The sequence below is a fragment of the Varroa jacobsoni genome, unplaced genomic scaffold (genome assembly GCF_002532875.2).
Source record: "Varroa jacobsoni isolate VJ856 unplaced genomic scaffold, vjacob_1.0 contig01823, whole genome shotgun sequence".
NCBI classification, from domain to species: Eukaryota; Metazoa; Arthropoda; class Arachnida; order Mesostigmata; family Varroidae; genus Varroa; species Varroa jacobsoni.
Genome location: NW_019214701.1, coordinates 13,889 through 39,314, shown reverse-complemented (window position 1 = coordinate 39,314; position 25,426 = coordinate 13,889). Strand labels below are relative to the sequence as shown.

At 40.7% G+C, this 25,426-nt stretch overlaps 1 protein-coding gene across 3 annotated transcripts; it reads right to left on the bottom strand.

Moving 5' to 3' along the window:
- Window positions 1–46: 46 nt before the first annotated feature.
- On the bottom strand, window positions 47–20,897 carry msps (msps cytoskeleton-associated protein 5). Of its 3 annotated transcripts, XM_022853541.2 has the most exons (17): window positions 20,741–20,897; window positions 15,349–15,402; window positions 13,039–13,933; window positions 12,388–12,869; window positions 9,842–12,133; window positions 9,193–9,541; window positions 8,367–8,970; window positions 8,041–8,113; window positions 7,694–7,768; window positions 6,844–7,311; window positions 6,421–6,654; window positions 6,055–6,192; window positions 5,320–5,415; window positions 2,608–2,652; window positions 1,920–2,067; window positions 1,640–1,779; window positions 47–1,478 (listed from the first exon to the last, which is right to left on the bottom strand). In XM_022853541.2, exons 1-17 carry the CDS (start codon window positions 20,756–20,758, stop codon window positions 1,395–1,397), a joined length of 6,195 nt encoding a protein of 2,064 aa, XP_022709276.1. In that variant the 5' UTR covers window positions 20,759–20,897; the 3' UTR covers window positions 47–1,394. The 3 variants fall into 3 exon arrangements, with proteins under 3 accessions (XP_022709276.1, XP_022709277.1, XP_022709275.1); XM_022853542.2 differs by lacking the exons at window positions 47–1,478; window positions 1,640–1,779; window positions 1,920–2,067; window positions 2,608–2,652 and adding an exon at window positions 3,038–3,129; XM_022853540.2 differs by lacking the exons at window positions 47–1,478; window positions 1,640–1,779; window positions 1,920–2,067; window positions 2,608–2,652 and having other exon boundaries at window positions 3,466–5,415.
- Between the last annotated feature and the right edge of the window lie 4,529 nt (window positions 20,898–25,426).

The window sequence follows — 25,426 nt, the reverse complement described above, 5'->3', positions numbered from 1 at the left end:
AGTGTTTAATTTTCCAAAATCTACTAGAGAGTAAAAATTAGGACGCTTTACTTTGATCTCAACTACGGTGCATATAATTTATTTCTAGGTACCTAGAAAACAAAGAAAGCTAGGATTTTGAGCAATATAGCATTTGCTATCAGTTTTCCAAGGATATGTAACACTTGAATGTTCATGACGTTTCCGATGACCCGCGGGATGGCGTCGTAATTCGAATCAAAGAAAACGATAACAGGAAAAGCAAGACGGAAATCCGAAAAAATTACATGTATTGTAACACATTCAGCGCAAGCATTATACACCATCATAAATTATTGTTTCACATAAAAGTTACACGGAAGTTCTCTGTATCAATTATGAATTCCAATAAACTTACGGTTCGACAATTTCCCGGCTAACCCGCCTAGGATCAAAAATGCCCCGGTCCTTTTTTTGTGCGAGTTGATTCAAATCGTTTCGCTGTGTTTCAAGAATTGTCAATAAACTCCGAGGTGGCATTCAGGCTGGCTATTGAAAAACAGCAGCTTTCACCACTTTGACCAACACGATTTTGGCGCTGTCAGAATGCCCACGGCGGTTCCGCATGGCGCTAGGACTTATTACCGGACTTGGTTTAAGTAGTATGTTAAGTTCATACACGTTTATACGTTTAAGTACATGTTGTTTGGAGTTATTTTTAAATTACGTTGCTTCATGTCATTATCTACTCGTTGCCTCGCGAGTAGTATGTTACTAAAATTGTATATTTTGATATAAACGAAAGCTTTCTTGCTTGCTGGAAAATAAAAATCACTACTTTTTATCACGATTTCCTTAGTTCACGAAAGTCTATGATGTCCTGTTCATTATGGTCGCGAGGTTTTTGTAGACGTCATATTAGCGCTAAAAAAATCACTCGTCTTTTTAGGTTTGATGCACCCTGATTGTCGATTCTATCGGCGACATGATAATTTGTAAACCAAGATGACAATTTCTGAATAGATAAAGTTATGAATTTGTATCTAAGTGCATAACTGCTTGTACGTCGCAGGAGAGTGGATACTTGTTAATCCTGTCGAAGGTGTTGAATTCAGCTTGATGCTGGGAAGGTTAGACGAAGCGGCACGACAATAAAACAATGTGACGATGATTTTGAAATAATTATTTTGTAATTCAAGTATGGGTATCATTTCCATGGAGAATGTGTTCAGAATGAAATAATACTACTATCGGATCCATCTGCTCCGCCTTAGTTATAGCGTTATCGTTATCTAATATAACATTATCATTTTTTGGTTTTTAGTTTGCCTGTCAACGTAATTACATTTTTCAAACTAAGTCAATAAAGCGTCACATTTTGAATCGGGAGAGTCAATGGTGATGTTGTTGAGGAGGCTGGTTGATATTTGATGATCTCAACTTTCGTTAAGCTCTGCCAGAAGGCGTTGGGCGTATTCTGTATGGCGTTGAATTTCTGTCGATATGTCTGGACATGGTCTCTGAAAAAGATCAAAATACGATACTACTGACGTAGAAGCTCGAAGTAATGCGTTTCGCTAACGGGTGGGGGCTAAACTCACATTCCGACATTGAATTATTCCAGCAAAGTATCAGTTAAAAGTGGGGTTACAGGAAATCTTGATGGTCGACCGTTACTTACATTTCGAGCTTCATCGATGATTCGGGGCATGTCGGAAGGTGTCATACCAGGTAGATCCCACAGCTTCTCAAGATACTTCATTATTTCCGTCACTGCTTCCGATGACAGGTAGCCAAAGTTTTCGGGGAAACCTTTAGATTCTTGAAAACGCATTAATAAATAGAAGTGTTAAGCTAACACCAACTTAATAGACGTTTCGCCTTTTATAGTTCGCACAACTTAAAAACGAATTGTAATTCACGTAATAAGAACTAAGATTCATGAAACGCATAGCACCTACCAATTGACTTTGCAATATTCGGTAGTTCCCGATAAACGGCCTTAATGGACTCTTGCTGGTCAGGGCTGGAACATAAGCGAAGTACTTCGTCCTGTGGAACGTCCTCTACTAAAACATGGATTACGACCTCTTCCAGGTCGCCCGTTTCCTGAAAATTTGGAGTGAAATTACTGGAAACTCTACACGGGCACTACTCTGAAATCAACTAAAATCATTTCCAACATCCAATATTTCTTAATACAGACGATTTTTTTCGCAAAACGTGGGAGAATGCATATAAGACAAGCAGTACATTAATTGCCCATTATGATGAAAAGTTTGTCCCGCCCCAAATATGCCTCTGCTGGGGTCTAAACAGAAACAGTGATGCTTGTAGGTGTTCGATTGATATGAAAAATTCGAACATGAAAATGCGTGTAACGTATTCAAATAGCAATGCGCTCATGCATAGGATCTGGGAAGTTTGGCAAACTTATCCATTCTATTTATGGCTACAGAGCACATCGCACTTACTCATTAAGCCGACAAACTACATTGTGCGACTATATCGCAGTAGACCCCACGATAAAAGGAACACGTTTGAAGCAAAGTTACAGACACACCTAAGCAGATTATCGGATATAGCTGAATAGCGTACATTAAAATCCACAATCATGATCGTCAACTTGCTTATACATTTTATACGTACCTGGAATTTCACCATGAGCTGCTTAAGGCGGGTCCGGTCCTTCTCCTGGAAATGCGGTTCATATAACAATGTGATTTACTCAATAATATTCGATGTATTCCATAATCTTATCCAGCACAGCATGGATCTTAAGAGTCTGTAACGCGACCTATTGATCGCTCGTTATTTCTGAAGTACAATTTAGCTAGCGTCATTGCACACTATAACAAGATTTTCCTTCTATGTTTTGTTTCTTGTGCTTTCTTGAACAGCAGATGGCAACACAAGATTTTCGTACTCCATCCCATCTAAGAAGCATGTAACCGCTGCTCCAGAAAAAGTTAGAAGAACACGGTTCGGTAGACAATTGATCTTTAGTAGCTACGATGTTATTTCTTGATCTTTCTGTTTTGGTCGATGATGGCAGCAACACGCCTCAACCTTTTGCCTCCAACGAGTTCTACATGTTCGGATGAATCGCGAATACAAATCCATGCAGGTAACTTTTTGTGATGCATAGGATCTCGTACTTTACGGAACATTCTGCGTGTAAGCAAAAAGGATCAATGGTAAGTAAGGTTGGCTGTATGCGACTAAATTAACACAGCAGCGAACAGCGGAAAGTGGCGCTAAAAGACGACTTTCTTGCCACGTGCCGCCTGTACTAGGTAACAACTTTGAGGTATTGAGAATAGATTATCAAACGTTTCCTGTTGCATACAGTAATTAGTACAGTAGCGTTTGTTACATCGAAACGCACGCTAACACTGGATCATTCCAACTATTCCATCACTGACAAAATGTCATTTGTCCAAGGGACCAACAGTGAGCTAACACACAATGCAAAGAGCTTCTCAATTGCAATAAAGACACTCGAAGCGGTTTTAGTAATTAACGCGAATTTATTCACACATTATAGTTGTTATATTGCCACTACTAATTATTTGCTTGCCTGCTTCTACCGTTGTTTCAGTCTAGCCTATATTAGTAAATTTTTTCTGTTACTGTTAATACATAAGTATATACATAACAGATTAGTGGGTATGAAATTCATCCGTTAGTAGAGCTGAGTAAGCAAGAACAAACGTTGAGAAAATCGCTGAGTTTTTTTCTTGGAAATCTTCGAGAAGATTAGTTCGATCTTGGATCAGTTTGTTTTATAGTTCCATTTTCCAAGATAATGCGAACAAAATGCAATTGAGAAACTCACATGCACTATATACAATGAAATAAGCATAAAGTGATGAAATAAAGCGATTCAACTGTAGAAAAAAAGAGCCACTAAGTCGAGCCCACACAACAGGGGAACACATTACACCACTTATTTGATAATTCGTATATCACTCACTTGTCCAACAAATTATTCTCGGAAAGCAATTTAGCTTTACCTTAAAAGTATACAAGCATCACACTGTGTAAAAACAGCGTAGCGATAATATCAAACAGCAACCGAATAAACACAAAGCGAAATGTGAAAAAAGAGAAGCCTATCGAACGAATAAGATCAATTGGTAAGTCTCAGCCCCAGATACTGTACGTAATTTTCTTTTCAACAGACATGTTTAATTTGAAGAAAAACTGATCATTGTCAATTTTCTAACAATTCTGTGATAACCTCAACCGACGTTAGCCATTTAGTATGTAGGCAGTACTTACATCGTAAGCTAATCTCTTGAGAAGTAGTTGATCTAGCGTTCATTACCGCCGAAGTACAAAAAAACAACTTACCAAATCTACATTTCCCGTTAGATTTTGAATGTAAAATATACACCGTTGTCATTTAGTTCACACTTGAGTCTCCACTTACCACGGACGCAACACATCGACTAAGCTAATTTGACTACCTATTTAGAGTCGAAGCGTCTATTGTTCATACTATATAACATGTGTGTCGTGTCGTGTACGGAACACAATTACCGTCTTATCGTTATAATCGTTCGTTCCTTGCCCTTCTGTCTTCAACGAGTCTTAATAAAATACCAACAATTCATTCAAGCTATTATCATCACATCGTCTTACCGCAGATCCAGGTGGCGTGTTCGCACGAATGTATTTTGTGCGCCCGAATGATCTTTCTACGTTTACTTTTTTTTTTTTATTAAATATGAGATAATAAAATTGAGTTCTGCTTGAGGAACGAGAGTACAGCCAAACAACGCTACGCACTTGTAAGCTGCGTAAGGGTTGAATTTGTTGCTATAGCCATATGTTTACTTTTCGTCACAATTAATCTAATTAGTAATCGTTCGCGGGATAGATATCTTCTGATCTTGGCTGTTGTTTCAGCTGTTGCTGGTATAGTTGCCGCTGAATATATTGCTGACGATTGTATTGGGGTAGGGTCCGACTGTACTTAAAAGGCTGATTTAGTGTGCGTCTCGAATCGTGTGCGATCGCTGTTATTGTTGTGGCATTACTCGTATTTATGTAGATAGCACGATTTTCTTGAACAGCGGGCAAGTGTCTATTGGCAAGTGGAGTTTGTTGTTGGTTTTGATTATCACTGCAGACGTCTGTTGTTGTTGTTGTTGTTAAAGTGTTACGTAGAGCCAGCCGTGAACGGTGAACCATCCCGGGGGAGATATCGTTAGTGGCAGAATGAAGCGTATGATGGAAGTTAGGCGATTGTGGTTCATGACTTGGATTAGTGGCCAAGGCGAGATTGTTGGTTATAGCTGTTGTCGCTGTTGTTGTGGTTTCACCTGCTATCTCAGGCAATGATTGATGTTGTACCTGCTTGAAGCTGCGCTCTTTGTTGCGTTTGGCACGCATCACCGTTTTGTAAAGCTCGCTCTCCGGGTCAAAATGCGTTCGCGTCTGATCCAGAACCTAGTGGATGGATTATCATTTGCGCAGTAGAAGTCGTTGGACAAGTCCAGACGGCAATCGCGATAACGCGCACACACACAAAGCACAGCACAGCGGAGAGTGTTAGCACCTGGTTACTGTAGCGTTACGTACATTGGAGACGGCGACTGCATAATAGCCATCTATTTAACCGTAACAAAGAAATAAGCGCCTACTAATCTCTGATCCACAAAGCTCTAAGAAGCTAGCTGATGACTCCAACAATGAAAGAATTAGATTTTTTTCTAGATTAACTTAAACGGCATATGTGTTAGAGAAAATTCTTTACCCGGAAATTTCCCTAACATTTTTTGTACCATTCAACATGTTGAACAAGTGTGTTGCTGGTATATACTTGCACTAGAAGTCTGTAATGCATTAGACTAAACGCCCTACATTAATATATTAGAAGCTACTGCAGGCTCGCCTTTTTGCCTTACCCAGTTGTTACCTGGCGTAAGCGGTCAGTTCAAAAATAAACATAATAGAAAATTACGCATTCAAGCTTATCATACCATAGATCTCTGAAATTGTACTAGCTATATGGAAATACGAAAGCCTTGCTATCCTCAATTTTACCCATCCTTAATTGCAGTGCCACTAAGCGGATAGCAGACCAACCTTGTTTTCGTGGTGGCTGTAGAGCTCGTTTATGACACTCTTTACTGTCCGAAGTTCTTTATCGACATCGCAGGCATGAACCGGCATCGCCGCAAATGCTGTCAGGCAGTGGTCGCCCGTACGAAGGACTGGCAGTACCTTTACATCAAAAGACAGACAGCAAATGGCAAACAAGTTAAATTTGCGTATGAAGCCATTTGAAAGTATGTGCTAGATTGTAGAAGTTAATATTGATAATATTAGGAAATACAGTAAAATTTTACTAGTCTGAATAGAAAATCACACAGGTAACGGTCGACTCACATAGCCACTTAGCCAATATAATTCGCAGTAGTAAAAACAATACCGCCGAAGAATAGTATTTACCTCCAGATCGTCTGGTAAGTGCTGCTTCCAATGTCGTACAAGCTTCCATAGACACTTAGTCATGAGGTCGAGGCAGGTGCGCGCATTTCGGTCCGTTTCGTGCAGTTTACGAGCCACTCGATCAGTATAGACCCGCAACAAAGCGCATGTAACCCGTGTCGCGTTGCACCTGTCCAACGACTTGACAATGATGTCATTGAGCCGCTTTTGTACATCCGATGTTGTTGAACCCGCCTTTAAGAAAAGACAGACAGATTTTAGCCCAGGATGGCTAGTCAATTCGGACAGTGGCATTGAAAGGATCTCACAATTAGTGAGATAAAGCTAAATTAATCATTTAAATGGTTATAAATTGCCTAATTTGGAAATATGCCAATAACGAGACGTTACAAAATGAAAGAAATATAAATGCCGTAATCATACCTTAAGGAACTTCTCCAAAAACTCATGAGAGAGCAATTGGAACGCAGGTGGGAGGAGAGCTTCGATAGCCGCCTGTGACGCAAGCTTTGCGTACGAACCTGTCGTAATGACAGTGTACACGCACGCACCCAGCGTATGAATCACCTGACGGATATCCTCTTCCTTTGACGTATCATCTGGTATATACAACGTCAGCACCGTATTCCACTGCTGGCCCACGTTGGCGAAGAGCGAATTAACGTATGCTTCATTGACGCCTGGAAGGACCGCCTCTCCTTCTCCCGACTGTAGCGACATAAGAATTTGTTGCCCCGCGAGAATTACATCTTCAACAGCGGTGCAGTTGAGTTTTCGAGCAATTGCATTTTCATCAAGCCCGCCCCCAACTCCCACAGGCCCGCTTCCACCACCTCCTCCCAACGATATCGACGCAGGGAGGTTTGGTATCGGACCGCCACTAAGACGCGTCTGTATGAACAAATATTATAAACGAAACAATCCTTACTAGGTAGCCCATATGTACTTGAATCACTCTAACACAGTTTAGGAACGGAAACGTGAGTAAAATAAACGGTTCTAAGCCAACTGCAAAAGCGAAGGGCAAAATTATTGCACGTTACAATATGTAAATCACCTTCTATGAAATTCTTAGCAACTACTGAGATCTGGGGTCCATTGGCTTCACTAATGGGCTTGTTAATGGAACTATATATAATTGTGAAAGAATGTAGTTGACGTTATATATAAATTTACTGGAACATATAGGAATGATATCCTTTGTCGTTCGACAGGATGCCCATGTTTTTAATATTATGTTTGCTGTCGTTGAATTCGTAATAATAATTCGTACCTGTTCCTCCTTCCTCAGGGCAAGATCTGCTAGACGTGAGATCCGCTCGAAGTTTTCAGCGTCGTACGTTGCTCGCTGAAAAAACAGAAAACACAGAAGAGAGAAAATGAGCATATGTTAGGTTAGCTAGAAGGTTCCTTGCAAGCAATGGCGTTACAATAACAAAAACATTTTAGATAAATGTGTCTCAGCTGACAGCATTGATTATGAAATATCTGTTATATTATAAAGAAAAAACAACACGAAAATCATAAATTATGTAAAAGAGTAATATTTGACTATAGAAGTTGCGACTGATGCGTTTGTAGATTCCGTTGATAGTCCCGTTTCGAGTCCTATATTCTTACCACTGGTGCCGATGGTTGCCTGATGGTCCTTGACAGACCCAGAGGTGATCGGTTGGTGCCACTTGTGCGAACGCTGTAAAAAATATGTAACAAACAAAGCAACAACAAACACCAATGATACATAACATTTAACAACTGAATATCACTAAACATTCGATTCAGATAATTCCGTGGTCATTACAGAAATACATGATCGCAGTTAGCCCAGAAGCCCGTAAATATCTCTTAATTATGGCGTACAATTTTCCTTTAAGACCCCCTATATATACGTATATATATATTCCAAACCGAGTCTACTGTTGATGACTACGCATAATGTAACGTACAAAGTGCCACAGGGATCAACAAAACCACCGGCCTGCCCGGTTGATGGTCCGTGACCCTCAAGGTGAATATTGTGATGACTCATAGGAGTGTTGTTGTTGACTGCGTTCAAATGTTCCATTTGCTGTTGCTGCTGCTGTTGCAGATGTTGCGGGGGTGTTCGAGGCGAAAACTGCAAGCTCCCTCGAGGCGATGGGATACCTCGGCCAATACCCGATGTACGGGTTATCGTGCGGTTAGCAAGCGAACCGCTTGAATTGCCCCCAGCTGATGGTCGTGCAAGTTGTCGCGCCGGTGAAGACGGTTCGGTAACAGCGTCTCGAACTTCTCGCGCAGGTGCTGGCGGGGGTCGTTCCTCGCGGATTTTTGTCATATATTTCTCGATTGTTGCGCGATCCTTATCAGAGATCTCTCGCATCATATCACGTTGGTCTTTGTGACCTTCCTTTAGATAACAGAGCTCGGCGATAGTGCGGAGGCTCGCCTCTTTCATATTAGCTTGCTTGGTCAGGTCGCATAGCGCTTTTACGACAACGCGAAGATTAGGCAGACGTCGAATTTCATCGCGATGCTCGTCCATCAACTTGTTTAACTCGTCGATCATATCTGAAATTTGTGGGTATATATTTAATACCACAAACAATGGTGATAGAAGACGATAGAATAGCAAACATTATAGTACATTGATAAACCATGCCGTAATTGATCCGGTACTTCAAATTAAAATGAAATATGCCCTAGTGAAGCTAATTCAAAGCTCAAAATAACTTTCAAACGTACACAAATTTTGCACAAAATTAATACTCAATTAAAAATACAACTTCTTACTCTTGGCAAGCTTAAAGTTTTTTTGGTTCTTGAGCATATCAGCAACGTTCATGAAAATCTGAGATGGCTTGCAAACCAGTGGCAGGGAACGCATTACACTATCGACCAGCTCTTGACTCTGCGCAGTCATGGAGACAAACTTTGATAAGAAGTTTGGCAGGAGGATGTTGACTTCCACGGCCTCGAGCGCCACGCCGCGTTCGTTCATGATCGGGAACAGCTCGAGTAAGAACCGCATGAAGTGATTGATAGTCATCCAATTCTTATCGTAGCAGTGTACAGCGCCCCAGCGAATAATGAGGTCACGGTTGGCCAGCATCATATCCTGTGTTGTTTCGTCTCGGAGTGCCTGACCCAGAATATGCATGTTACTTCAAGGCATTACATAGTTGAGCCTCCATAACATCATAGAAATTGCTATCTATTGCTAAGAATTGAAAGCCAGTCATTTTTGTATACGCAAACAGGCATATACCTCAAAAGCAGTTAGTCAAAATTATATTACTAATAGAACATATTTCACATGCCAATATTAGAAGCATAAGAAAAAAATTCTATATTTAGTGCTTGTAAATTGTATCGTCTAGCGCTACAGAACTGCATGCATAAGCTATCCATTTCTACCTTTATGATTAAACTAATCAGCTACCTGAATCCAGATATCCGTAATTTTTTGATGATGTGGCAGCATCTCTGAGAAGGATAGCTGGATGCACTGGGAGCTGCCCCCGGCTGCTTCGAACATCCTTTTCAATTCTCCCAGTAGCTCCTGCTTCTCCTTCTCCAGCGTCTTCGTATCGTGAATGTACCAGCGCATCATTGGATCTTTGCGCATTGCTGGCTGACGAAGGTCTCTACTAGCAAACAGCAGCGCTGGATTCATTTCTTCTTCACCCTTTTTCCCTGAACGTTTTTCCTCTCGGGGTGGTACGGTTTCCTCAGTTTCTAGTTCCGGATCTCTGGACACCTTCGTAAGGTTTGATGGTTTACGGGTGAATGTTGCAGAGTTACCGGCAACAGATGCAGCCTTTTTTTCTGCTGGCGCTTTGCTTGATGAAGGTACCGCAATGGCTGCCTGAGGGGGCGGCAAGGCTGACTTTGCCAGTTCGCCTTTAATAGCCTCGAGTTGTTTGCCAATCGCACTCCTACTTGATGGAGGCAAGGCATTGCAACGTGCCTGAAGTGCATTGAAACCAGTATGTTTTCCTAAAGGTAGTAGACAGGCTTGTGCCTTCTTTCGTACTTCACCATTTCGATCCTCCAGGCACGAGAAGACTGGATTAATACATGTGTTTAAAAATTCTTTGTTCAGCTTTCCCTTATGGCTATCTAGCTTTACGGCAAACCAGTCAAGCAGATCACTTCGTAGATATGGGTTATCTGACTTGAAAGCGTCACTTATTTTATCACTATCTAGGAACATGTTGAGGGGATCCCGGCACACTTCATACCACTTGTCAAGACAGCTAATAGCCGTTAGGCGCAACTGAATTTTTGAATCAGCTAGAGCCGCCATTACAGCAGGTAGGAGCACGTGTGAATGCTTGTGTCCGTTTGGGCCCATAGCCTCAATCAATGACTGACAGAGTTTTATAGCGATATTAGCCAGGTTTTTGTTGGTATCCCCGATACGAGCTTTGAGTGCCTTTGGGAGCTCCCCAAGGTCAGACGTTATAGCGCTCGCCTCGTTTACAATAGCTTGTACCTTATTAAGCGCTTCAAGTCGAACTTTCCAATTGGAGTCACACATTTCTGCAATTATGGCACCCTGAAGGCTCCCACTGAGATCTGCTCTCGGCAAAAGGTCTGCAGCATCCACTTCCTCTGGTCCATCTTCGGCATCTCCTCCTCCGCCGCCATCGGTCGCGTCATCACCAGCTGACGCTTTCACGCCCCGTATCGGCGTCGGCGGTGTTTCGTCTTGAACTGCCGCCATTTCTTGATCAAGCAGAGCAAGTACAGCAGGTTTCTCACTCTCAAAGAATCCCCTCAATGGTGCCTTGAGATACATGTACATGACACCAAATAGTTTCACAGCGGCAGCCCTTACCGCCGGATTGCTGGCGCCAAGAGCTGATTTCATAGTTTCAATAACGCTTTTAGCTGGTACTTTAAAACCAAACTCCTTGATTGCCTGACCGGTCCAATTAAGTGCCTCGGACTGAACCTTGGGACTTTTCTGGGCAAAAGCAGCCTCTAGAACCTGCGTAGACACTACATCCAGACTGGTGGCTTCGGCGAGACTCATAAGCGCCTGAGAAGCCACTGCTGAATTCTTGGGATCCCCAAGTTTCTCTGTCAAATCTGCTTTGCAAGCATCAAGCGTGTGTAAAGATACCCTTCCGCGCGTAAAGATGTCGCCTAAAATCTCTATCTTAACCTTAAGCACTTGGAAATTGCTGTCCTTTAGCCCTGGCTTCTTTGTGAGTATGCGCGTAATTGCTTGTGCCGGAATGGCTCCGTCATCCAAGCTGCTGACATTGGCTTTCAGTTCTTCACAAGCGGCAAGCCGGATCTTCCAGTTGCTGTTAACGAGTTGATTGCGAATCGTCTCTCCGGCAATTGATTCGAGTTGAGTGACGAGGTCTTCATCAGAAAGTACGCTCTCTGTAAACACCATCTTACCAGACCCCTTGGCAGAACTTGCAGTCGGTTTCTTCTTGCCACCAGATGGTCCACCACCAGTACCGCCAGATCTTGCGGTAGCTGGTTTTGCAGCGGTCTTCGCAGATCCTGCTTTTGCAGATGGTTTTCGTACTACTGGCGGAGGTACCGACGACTCTTTCTGCTCGGAAGCATCTGATGCGACACTTTCCTTCGAAGGAACCTTCGGAATCTTTTTGATTGGCGCAGCAATTCTAGGAAGGGCATCCCCTGCTCCATTAGGTGCTTGGCCTCCTCCTTCGCCAAGTAGCTCACATTTATTCTTGAAATCATTCACCTGAAGTTTCGGTATTGCAAAAAACAGTTAGCCTACGCGTCATTCAGTCAAATGCTCATCTGTATAGAAATAGAATATAAGTTCGAAGTATACACAGCAGCTCAATCTATATAAAACGATGCCATGTTATAATTATGTTATAGAGCACTACAAGCCGTGCCGGACTCTAAACGTTTTCACGTAGGATTAATAGAAATTTTTAGGATAAACTCTGATCTTTTGTACCTGTTTTAGTGAAGCAAAAATTAACTAACTTTATTTTTTTTCGGGTTGTCAAGCTTGTCTACTTGTGCCTGTAGAGCTTTGTCATTTGTCAACTTAAGTAGAGCTCCGGCAGCTTTCATCGCAGCGTCCCTAGCCTCTGGCTTACTGCAAGCGAATGCCTTTCCGAGTGCATTCACTAATGCAACAGGCAGCTTCTTTGGTCGCTCATTTTCAGGACATCGAGGTACGGATCTCGCTATAAGCTCGCCAGCCTCCATAACTATATCTGGCTTTTTGTCTTCAACCAACTCGGCAACCAGATCCAGGAACTTATCAAACTTTACTGTGGGCACCATCGCATCGACTGCCTTATTACACGCATCTACCAATGCTTTCTGGCGAAAGCCAGCACGTTTCACCAGCTCGGGTATAGCTTTTGAAGAGTGGGAAGCGATGCAATTGGGTACCTTCAGGGCGAGTTGCGTCAGCGATTTACATGAATCGACCGACAACATAAACTTCGCTTCGTTCACTGAAAAACAAATAGAAAAGGGTTATTTCCTCTTCACACCGACTCACCAAGTATGACGCTAATTCCAAACCACATAGAATAAAATGGAAATAAAGATTCTTTACAAAGATAATACAACATACTTTTCTTACGACGCAGATTCGAACAAGCCCATACTCGATTAACCCACCTGCTATATTTAGAAGAACCTTGATGAGCTCATCATAGTTAAGATTTGGAAGTAATGCCGGATTTTGCTCCAGCGTATCTTTCAACGTAGGAAGTACTCCCTTTAATTCGGTTTTATCTGCGAGCAGTTTCATTAGATTAGGTATCTTCTTAAATATGTCGATCGGATCCACAAGACACCCGATCAAAGGCGTGGCAGCTGCTAGAGCAGCTTTGTCGGCTCCTGAACTGATGGCCTTGCTTCGTGCCTCTTGCATAGCTCGGGTAAACTTAACAGGCTGGGGAGTCTCGTCTTTGAATGCTTCGAACTCACACTCTTTTGGAAGGTTCTTTTCAGGTAGGTCTTTGAGAAGCGGTTTCATATCATCCTTAGCCCAACGGTACATTTCCATGATAAGATTGCGACATTCATTGCGGACGTTACCGTTCGCGCTTGTTACTAATGTGAGCACTGGCTTAACCTTCCTTAGATTTATGACACCGGGCCCATAATCTTTCAAGGCAGTCACGAGAAACGCCACGTTGACCTCGTGTACCTTAGGTGTCTTTGAAGATGTTGCTGCTTTAACGCACGCGTCAACCACAGCATCATGCTGTTCACGTTCGATACAAACGTTAAATACGTCTCGACACTGGCTAGCAATATTTTTGTTCGCATGATTAAGAATGTTTGTGCACATGTGTCCAAATAAGTCAGCGTATTCGGCCTCGTCGAGCGTATAACCCCGGACAAGAGGCCCAAGACAGGAGAGTGCTAACATGATAGATTTCGGGCTTTTTTCCTTGAGGGTTTTCTTAATAAGTGGTGCATATTCCTTAAACTGCGAATCTTCCTCAGGGAGCTCTTTGAGAAACGCCTCACAGTCCGCCCAGCCCTTTTCTTTGTTGCCCATTTGCTGTAATACAGAATCGAGGTACACTTATGAGAAATCGGAAAGCTTATTTAACAAATACATAAGAAACACTGTAAAAAAAAGTGTAGTAATGAAGTGTTGTGGGGATTTCTGTCGATGAATAAAAAATATTTTTTAAATATATTAAATGGGCACATTATATCTGGCACAGTTTCTAATTGAACCTATTTGGATACCCGCTAGGCACATTTAAGCCAAGCACCACCTGTATCTAACAATATCCGGATGTTACGGGACTTCAAAAGAAACGTTTTGCTAAAATCGTCACGTTTTTCTTTTTCAGCTGACCTTCAGCAGTCTTTGTAAACTTAAAAATTAAAAGTAACAAAAATGATCTTACAGCTAAGACAAAACAAGATTGTTTAATAAAGACATATTCTTTTTACTCTGCATATTCAAGGAATTATAACAAATTATTATACGAGCTGTCCTTTTGTAGTATATCACTGATCGTTTAACAGTCTGAGACGTTATTCCTTACTGAGCTCCCGACCGTTGCGTCGTGCAAGATTAGTTTTCTTTCAATACGTTGCGGGCTAATTGTGCCCTAAGTCATACATTTTGTCCATTGTGTTAAGTGAATATGAAAAAACTAAAGATGAGCGGCACCCCATATTTCTCTACAAGTATAGCTTGTAATATTAAGGATTAGTTGGATATAGGCACTAAGTGGCCATTTGGCCACTAACTAAAAATACTTACAGCGCACATCGGTGATTAAGAGGTTGAATCTACGAAAAAAAAAAACCGAGAGACTGGTAGCTGATGGAAACGTATTTATCAACAGCCATCCTCTACGGTCAAGCGCGCGAAAGTAGCTCACAGAAATAAATGTATTTCCGAAATAACCAGTTTAGATCGGCTTTCTTCTTTTTTGACACATATTCCGCAAAAAGTAACCTGTACATTTGAATTGACTATAATATTGTTGGCGGTTGACAGTAGTAAAGAACATTTACATAAATTGTTTTAACTAGTAATTCCGTCTCCGTTCACTAACATTCTAGAGGAAATAGAATTGTTTATTTTAAGCCGAGATCAAAACATTGCCGTCAATGGCCGTCGGCAAAAAAAAATAAAAAAGAAAAATAATATTCTAACTATTGATGGCTATTGATACGAAGTATTATCCAATCATTCTAGCTGTATTTAACCATTGCTCACGATTATTGTTACCATTCATATTAAACCAAATAACGTACTGGATTTCTGTATAAGCGCCTATTTTAGGGCAACTCTAGCCGGGAAAACTATTGCCCCATAAATGGAGATTAAAAAACATTGCAAATATACAACTAAATGAGTCCAAAAACCGGCATGACCATGTGTTTACCAATGCCAATACTTTTCGCTTTTACTTAGAGTATACCGAAAACTAAGCTGCAAACTTCACCTACCTTGTGTTGCATTCTCTGCACCAGGGGCAGATGGGAAACATCTTCGAGCTTTTCCTAAAATGACAAACAATCGAGATAAAAATTAAGTAAATATATCATTTTTTCTTAAAGAAAACTGAGGTCATATTATCTATAATAAGTTAGCAGCACATGCATTACAACTATTAACTAGAACAAAATATAAGATGGCGTAAAGCCGCTTAATATGTCACTTGGATCGTATTTCGAAAAATGAGCCTTAAAGATAACGAACTACACATCGGATACCCAAACTGTTTGCTAAAAAATGTAAGGATTGTTAATAATTTTGCACACTTGCAACATCATAGCTGATGTCAACATCATAAATGAGCCAACAGGCGCATTTTTAGGTTAAAGTGTCGCATATGGTTTGCTAGGGAATAAAGAGAAACATCTTATTAAATTATTTATCTGGCGTAGAGATCAATGTGTTTTAATTAGAGAAAACAAACTTCAGTTCCGCTCTATCATCGGGTTCCGCTTACTGTTGACTGAAATTCCTGAATAAATCTACATTTTCATTTCCACAAAGTTCATAATTTAGAGGAACTTCGTTGCTTATGCTGACTATGGTAAAGCTGAACGAGTGTGAATGAATGTTTTATGGTATCCTGTCTAAACCGGAATTGAGAAAGAAAACTTGCTCTTACGGCACATGCTTGCTGGTTAGATGAATACTATAACAAACAATTTTGGTGCCTACAGGTCTATCATATATAGCCAGACTGAATATATCGAGTACACGTGACTTTGAGGCCACGAACTTCTCCCTGTCATTGTAAAGATTATTTCCTTCCTAAGCTACAATGCATTCAACCCAAGTGAGAGTATTCGCCATACGGGGACTAAATTAACCGAAAAAAAAAAAGGTCCGTATTTCAAAAGAACTTCTCACGGCCGTTCTGTCAGCAAATCAAGACACTTAATTCATATGTACACATTAAAAATATATTAATGTATTAACAAAAACAAATGCACTTTTCATATAATTCCTGAACGCTAATATGCGGTTCAGAATGCTCATCTCGAAAGATTACTATGTGAAGTAAGAACAATAATTTTTCGTTCTTAGGAAATCACTTCTGAACAGTAGTTAAACCTAGCATAGAAAAAAATAAGGAAATAAACATTATATGAATTTATGTTACTGTAGGTAAGAACATCCGCTAAGGGTTAATTGTAGCTCACAATGTCTTCGATTAAAGCTGTCGGTAAGTAGAAATATGTGCTATTCTCATCATAAGGTTATTGTTTTGGTCCATTTAAAGACAGGCATTTGCACGTCGTCGCTATATTCTTCGAGGGGCACCTGTGTACTTATCTTGCCATAGCTCTTAAATCTATCGTTTTATACTTTCATAATAATTTATATAAGAAAATGTATCTATTGTCATGGTAGTTTAATAGCCTCACGTTTAAGTCAAACTCTCATTTGTGCCCACATATAAAACTAGTACATTTCGATATGTTATTATAAGTAAAATGTCAAACATAATCCTTTTTGTGCGAAATAAGAATCCTATACGATAACTTATTTTATTGACATTGTTTGGGACGGGTACGTTGAGCACATAAACTTATGGTACCAATCGGCGACTTCATCACTGCTCCATCATCAATTAGGCATAGCAAATCATGGTATGCCGCAACGGTGGCAAACAGTACACATTTTTAGAAAGCATGTAAGCTATTGAAGATAAAGCACTTGTCAACCACATCATTTTCCCCCATGCTGGAATGCGTAGCGATAGAAACATAATACTTGACAAAATTTGATATATGGCAAAACACCATCATTGCATGCGAAAATACATCATCATGTCGAAAAGACGTGTAGAGTATTAGTTGTCACTTATAGAGTCTGCCAAAACCGAAATAATTTAGCCTTTGCTCACGTTAGAGGTGAGTGTTCTTTTTTTTTTATAAAGTCCTAAATCTTTTAAGTAAAAAAAACGTTTCGCCAGCGCCTATGGTAAAAAATATCTCGAAGAACTCTACCATGACTGTCTAACGACCCGTGGATTGGATTACGTGAAGGCAATGAGTGGAGGCGAGATTTCACTGGCAAATAGCTTCCAACTTGTAGAAATTTCTTGTTCTGACGACCGGCAGGATAGACTCAGGTCGAAAAGGCTGACGTATAGGCAAGGCTAAGCAGAGCACGACAAGATTGTACTGTGTAAAATCTCGTTTGAGATGAAACTGAAGATTTTCTTAAAAGCGCTAAAATACATCCTTGAACATCTCAGTCCATAAAAATGAATAAACTACTGGTTTAGATGATATCAAGAATCAAACTCAGATAGTGAGATTGCAACGAAAACTGTAAACTCAACCCCCGCTTGGTAAATAAAGTGTGGAACCACTTACGAAGTTGCTGCATGAAACCTACCTAAATAATACCCACTCCGGGTTGGTATTACAATTGTTCCACTGTTGTTTAGGCACTGAATGGAGAACGGGTCTTTTGTGGCTGTACGGCAACCGTTTTGTCGTCTAATGACGGACAGAAGAACAGAAAGATTTTAATGGTTGTCACGATCTCAAGCCTTGAAGCCATAATAACGACCACCACTCAATTACAGTTGCTAGAACAACAATAACCATCTTTCTTCGGTTCTTCGCCACCTACGCGGTGGCCTGTTACATTTACAACGTTAACAGGGTCACTAAAAGAACGTAAGCGCCCCTGTGTTCCCGGTGGTTCTCTGCTATGGACCTTTTTAGTTACCATATAATGCCTAAATATTTTCAAGAGAAACGACAAATGCAATACTGAATATATTGAAAAAGAAAAGAGTAGAAATATTTTTTGGACGCCAGTTACTATCACGATTGATGCTGTTGTTAATATTACCGTCGTTGCTGCTAGACTTGAAAACAAAAATTTAAGGACATACTGATTCGTGTTTCTGGCCTTGTCCCTCTTTATATTAGGACGGGATAATGGAGAATAAGGAAAATTGTGCTAATAGCGTATTATTGTCCCGCAATATTGAACCGGAATTAGCAATAGATAGGGACAATGAAAAATTAGTTCATTTCACTTCATTAGTATGCAAACTATAGTTGATGAAAAGTTACAATTTGAAATACGAATCTTACAGCGATCAAAGCTACATTACCAAATGATTGATTTCAGCAACGTAGACAACGTGGTCATATTGAGTACGCAATAATACACCAACTTTAATAGCACTCTCCGCCCAATCCGTCATAACGAAGGGCCTGAACCGTCGTGCGTCAAACCAAATATCCACCAAACTATTGACAGAAAACGTAGTGGACAATTAGCTGCGTAGAGACATCCACAAATTTGATCTAAGTGCCACCTTGTCCGGATTTGTACTCTTCAACTAATACTCGAGCCTCTCGTACGCCAAGTCCTACCGTATCATACCGACTATAATTTCACACGTTATTTCATACAGTACTTCCATTTATCTATTTAAATTGTTGTTATGGTTATGCTTATATAATCAACTCAATTATATTGTAATTTGGATACATAGAAACAAAAAAACACTAGCAAATTACTTCATGTTAGTATTGGAACTAAGGGAAAATGGACAGCATACGATTCAATATAATCCGGCAGAGAATAATTTTAGACTAAGCTTCAGCACTAAAAGAAGAAATCCTGTCTCGGAAGAAAGCATCTGCACGAATCATGCACTCGCTTAACGATAAAATAAATATCCATAGAACCTCAGTGAAAAACAAATCTACGAATTGTAGCTTTTTAGAAAACTTTTCTAAAGTTTTAAAAGTAGACAGTTTTTAAGCAATAACATCTATATTGTCATAACTTTAATTCACCAGGAAAAAATACAAGGTATAAAACACTGCATGTACTTTAGATCTTGATTCAGTGATAACATTTTGATAATATCTAACTGCGATGGTGTAACATGCATCCTTGATGATCTTCAACGTACGCCCAATGAGCAAAATAAGAGTCCAAAAACAGTACCACATAACGCATATCTGAGTTAACGTACATATATTACATTTTATTTTTGCATAACGTTCTTCAGCCATTAAAGATAGATTCACACGTTGCTAACCCAGTAAATGAGATGGCTAACTAATTAAACCTTAATGCATAGAACCATAAGCTGCCTGTCTGTTAAATCATTTCCATCTGTTGACATGACAACAAATTCACTCTAAGAATAGGATCAGCAAACTCTATTTTCTAGCATATTTCCTTTTCACAATGAACGCTACAATTCCGTAATGATAATCTAAATGCAACTCAGAAAACCAAAACTTGACTGTGATACAGTCAAATTAGATGCGTATTCTATTAAATTCAATAACTCCCTTCCGTATAGTGATTATTAAATTTTCAAGTAATCACAAGCTACCACCTCCCTTCGTATGCACAAGAACGTCGTAAATCGGAAGGTCCCCAGCGAAACGGGTGACGACTGAACTACAGCCGCCGCCGGCAGCTGTAGCAGAAAAAGTCCTACCGCGGCTAGCGTTTCGGTAGATCGGCCGCCCACACCCCTCGCAATCCGTTTAAATAATAGAGCAGCAAGCGGTTGTTGTCGCCAAATATCAGTACATTTGTCCCGCGTCTTCACATGCGTATGCTTCTATGGTGGTCACGTTAGATCTGCGTGTTGGTCAATGCGTGTCCATACATGATATAGAGAGGCAGACTGCCCCGAGGGCTAAAACTGCCCTGTGGTTGCTCGTGTTACTGCAGAAATCGCTAATGCCGGCGGTCCTATACACTAGTAGCGTACAAGCCTGCTCATATAGATGGACCGTTACGCATAATCGCGATAACTCATGATCACTGTTTATTCCTACGACCGCGAACTAACACAAAATACAATTACACTGTACTACCGTGTCGTCCTCTGTGTGTACACAGACTTGCTCATCAGTGGTGAATAACGCGGTTGAGCCCTTACCTTGGTAAAGCCAACAATAAAAGCTGGGTAGATATTGTTATGATTCGAGCAGTTCGTTGGTTGTGTTCAAAAGGGTCTATAGGTGAACGGCCTCTGCGGCTCCGCCACGGTCTCGTGCTAAATATGGACATAGGCCCAATAGTCACAAAAGATCAACGGATCTACTCTACACAGGACAATGGGTAGGTATGAATAACCTATCTGCACACAGCACTTATAGTATGCCAATATGAACAGAGTACACGAGCCAAAGAAACGTCTTACAGGGGTCTACCGAAGGAGAGATATGGAAAAATTCAATCAGAAGTAGACGCAGACACAGCCGATGGGTATCTTTACCGAGTAGTAGTGGCCATTGCCCAGGGAAAGGGCTGAAATGGATTTCGAGTACCCGGTTGAAATAAAAAGGCATCCACGTCATTATTTGCAATATTCAAACGTACCTGGAACTCCTCGTTCATAGCGAAGTTTCTTTTAAACTATGCTACACCGCTAAATTGGCATATACACACAAACAGAACGTCACACCTGGCTAAACGCCATACAATACCTCGACCGACAATCGAGATTCTGTGCAACTGTCATCGGAGAAGCACTCTATTGCATGAATTGGTATTTGCTTAAAGACCTCCGCGTGATCGCCGTCGGTGACGGGCGGCTTGCCGTTCAAAACTGGCGCAAACCTATAATTGACCCAGCCGTTGCTACTAAGAAATATAAAAACAAATTATTGCATGAAATAAAAACAAGACAAACATACTAATGACATAAAAATGCTCAGAAGGAAATTTGTTATAATACGTACATCCTATTATATATATTAAGCTGACAGAGATACCTGCTTAACAGCTGCCCTTATATAGTTGCAAACGTGTATATACTCACATTGCAATATTTAATATAGTATAGTGTGGCCATGGCGACCGGGCTCCCCTAACGCCCAACATATCAAATTTATACGAGATCTCCTTGTGAGTGTCTCGTATGAGATTCTATTGTTTCCATAGCCGATTTCCGGCCTTCGACGCGGCCGAGCGCGTTTTGCACGAGTCCGCGATGGCAGAAGGTCTATATGACGAGTTTGTCGTTTTGACGTATATTCCTTTGTCTTTATAACAGTCGACAATAATCTCGGATAGGATCGATGCTGACCTTCGTAAAGCGGCGAATTCGTAAAGTTGATGTCGATGGAGCCAAACGGCGTTGTTTCGCGAGCTGACGTGTCGCACCCGCGTACATACGCACATGCTCTAGCCCAGATTCTAGTTCGGAAAGCGCTGTGCTATAAAACAACGAACGGTTTTCTGTGCGCTTGGAACGCGTGATGACAGAAAGCAGGAAAGTTTCGACTGCTCGAGGAAGTATCAAGCCGTACTTTTGGACCAGAACGGTTGAGTGTGTCTGGCTTTAATAAGAAGTTGTCTATTGTCCCACCTTCTCACATCACGCTGATTAGTGGTGTCTATCGGTGACTTGCCAGTTGATGCGCCACCAAGTTGGCATCACAGAGTTTGTGACAACCGAGCTGATGGGCTGACGAGTGGATCGAGCTGCACTGCCATCGTCATGCCGTATGGTGATGCGGAGCTAGTTCTTGGCACGCTTTAACCAGCAAAAAACCTCTGGTCTATAGTTTCGCACCATTCGGACTACCCCAGCATAAAAGATCGGTTGTCCTCGGCGCGATACAAAAATTAGGGGAAGGTGCTCATTTTGCCGTTCTTTGGATGCTTATCTATAATACACTAAGCTTCATACGCTGATAACCTAGCAGTACGCTCACCAGGTTTAGCTAAATTTGTTAAGGCGAGTCAATATTTTACAATGAGAAACGTTCGTACAGTTTTGTTCGAAGCCATCCTGCGTCTCCCTGTTTGAAATGAGACTAAGCTCGGGCCACACTTACAAATGTCTAAGCGTCCACCTCACGATCTGGTTCGGTGGCCATTTTCATTCTTCTGGGAGCCGTTCAAACTTATCTGCTCATCACTTGGGCTTGAAGGTGAATGATGGAACTGCACCGGGAGCAACTCCAAATTAGCTGTCCCTTCGACCAACTGCGATTTCGGCCATATCGCCAGCTATCATCGATGATCCAAGAAAAGTTAAGCCGGTCCGCTTGAACTCTATCCTTGGCTGGGAAAAACGAGCGCTTCAAGCGCGCGTATTTATCTACTACAAAATATACTACAAATTGATTGGATATTTAAATATAATGATTTCTTGACCTTTTAAACGAAGTGTTATACTCGAAAACAAAATGTTTGGTATTTATACATTGGGATCGAATAAGGTGTAAATTAGCTCAGTGCTTTCACACTGTTTACTTGATGTCTCAAGCGAACCAAGGTCTTCATTGACTTGTACAAATTAGCATTAAGTTTACCCTGATATGGCGAATTATCCGCAAAATGATAACGTTTCAACGATAGCGTAATGCCGGTTTAAGCAAAAGTGGGAGCATAGGACTATTATGAACTCATAAGAACAACTATTATGAATTCATAAGGTAATTCGGGTTCAGAACTTGGCTTTAGGTTAAGCAGGTCCGATGTGAACTATGAGCAGTAAGAACCACTCGCGAAATGAGAATACACACGCTCTTAAGCTTCGTTGTTCCTAGCTAAGTGTGTAGATGTAAAACATGTGTAGTATTGCAAGCGGTCATCACGGAAGTCGGGTGGTCACAACCATTCGACTGGGATATTGCAATGTAACGTGTCAAAATGTGGTGTTCCTAAAAAGAACAAACCTTTGGACGAGGTTTTGTTATGTTATAGAAAATCAAGCATAGCACAGGCTTGAAAACGTACTAGGGATGGGTCGAATAGATTTCAGAATTTCAAAAGCCCCGTAGTTTTTACTTATGTGAAACAGTAGAACGATCATATATATATATATATATGCTAATAGAATTTTTATGGGGTTTCTGTAGCAGACCAGAAGAGGTTAGACAGAGTCGTTTGATTATCGAAATAGATGTGAAGTACCGGCGACCATACACTTCGACTAAATTGTCTAAAAATTTCAATTACATTTTTACCCACACGATGTCATGCGAGTTTTTTCACGAAACTATTGTTGTTAGTCAAACATTAAACCTTGTTATTAGAAATAGCACGCCAGCGTTGATTACAGTTTAAGTGAAATAATAATGTAAAAACATCAAATAATAATGATAATAATTATAATATTCGGAAAATGAGCAATGGTAATTTTTGTTACCTAACAGAATAAGCAGCGTTCCGTTCAAGTTCTACAAAGCTAATTTACTATGCATTTGCTACTTATCTCGATGACTTTCTCCCATATTTTAACCTATTTATTAACTCCGTCTCGACTCAGTAAATCCCATAGATTTAAAAAACGTGTCGAGCGTTACATAAATGCAGTTAATTTTCCAGACCAACAGCGCTTTTGGGCGGTCGTCTATGAACTGACGGCTGGCCCACGCTACGCGGTATACATTTTCCAGTTTCCAAATGTTATTATTGAACTTTGAACAATTCTTGCAGGCGTGGAGTCCACACATGGCACAAAGATGCCGGACTGCTCCAGCAACTTTTTAATTTTGGCAAAAGAAAAACGAAATAAAATAGTGTCAAAAATGTATTTTCGAAACACGCTGAAATTCGAAGTTCAATTTAGTTCACTGCGCAATAAAATTGCGATGGACGTATAAATGAATGAAAGCAGTTTCGAATAGAAACAGAGAAATTAATCATAAGACAGTCACTTGTGTTCCATTCTAATACGCAAAGTTTACTTCGGTTTCACTACGGAATGGTAATAAAAGTAATATACGGTGGATACTATACAAAGATGTACGCAAACATTACAAGATTTGACGTCGAAACATAACAGAAAAATAGGATACAAACAAACAACAGGGTAGTCGATAGCAAAAGTTGACGCAGTAGTTAAAAGCTGCCTTAAAGCTGCTAGTTACGATAATGACAAAAAACAATCACTATTAGAGCAGTGTGCCTTTGAGAAGGGTCATGGGCCTGATTAGACTGAACCAATGCCTTGCATATCTGATGTCTTAAGCAGAAATGAAAATAATAATTTTCTTCAACTGTGACGCGTTAATAATGTTTGTTTCCCACAAAAAGGCTTGGCTCTCCGAGCGCCGTCAAGCAACCTTGCTGTCGTTTGTTGCATTGTTATGTACACTGTTGTTCTTTTAATTATTTGACCATTTCGTTATACCATTCCAGTGCTGTAATTACTTCCTATAAAAAAGAAAACACTCTCTCAAAACCTACATCCATTTTTTTTTATTTGATATTTATAGAGTGTTTGCAAATTAGTTATCTTGAAGTTCGGTAAACCTACTCTTCTTACGGCTCGTCGCTAACCTACTAGCGATGATAAGAGTTTCAAAAATTCATCAAGACTATAAGGGGAATTCATCAGAATTGATTTAGTTACATCGCCAAATAAACCTAGTCTGATTCCAATGGAGCTGACAGGCTTCAACCCAAACAAAGCATTCATAAAGGCTCAATTAGCTCTAAAACGGTCTATTGTAGCTCAAACTTGATGTTTTGAGTCTATTACCCTTAAATATATTCTCAAATAAGATGCCAGAGGCCTGCTGGGTTATGCACGACAGACTTCTGACAGCTTATTTTAAGGCCTGCAGCAACTTTGTTCCAAAAAGGCTACAATGCTATGGACGCTGTATAAATAGCGCATTAATGCCATGTCTTAAAAGTAGCATACTTAGGATTGGTATGAGAATCCGCATATGGTTAATCTGAATTAACTTACTTCATCAATGCCTTACGTGGATTACAGCCAATTTGGCCAGGCTACTAAAAATGTATGCATGACGACCGTCCAGGGAACCGACGGGCATGTCCCTTTTATTTTAGATATTTGCATCGGTGGGTCTATGGCGTAATCACATAGGAATCTCCTAACGGTTTAGAAAGGTAGGCAGCAGGATCACAAATTTCCGCTGCAAGACCTATCGTTAAGTGTCAGATTCTCTGAGGAGGCCCGGCCATGGCTAGCATCCCTCATTTCGCCCTGGGCAGAACGGCTGGATCGCTTAAGGAGCTTCCTTGTAGTACGGGCGTTATTTGTTCTGTGCAGCCTGAATGAGTGTTTAGGCAGTTAGA

What these genes read in the sequence shown, in the direction of transcription:
- msps (XM_022853540.2), bottom strand. An exon ending in ACAACCCGAAAAAAAATAAA is followed by an intron (nt 12,134 to 12,387) that starts GTTAGTTAATTT and finishes CCGAAACTTCAG; the next exon opens with GTGAATGATTTCAAGAATAA. An exon ending in TTTTGGAGAAGTTCCTTAAG is followed by an intron (nt 6,655 to 6,843) that starts GTATGATTACGG and finishes CTTTTCTTAAAG; the next exon opens with GCGGGTTCAACAACATCGGA.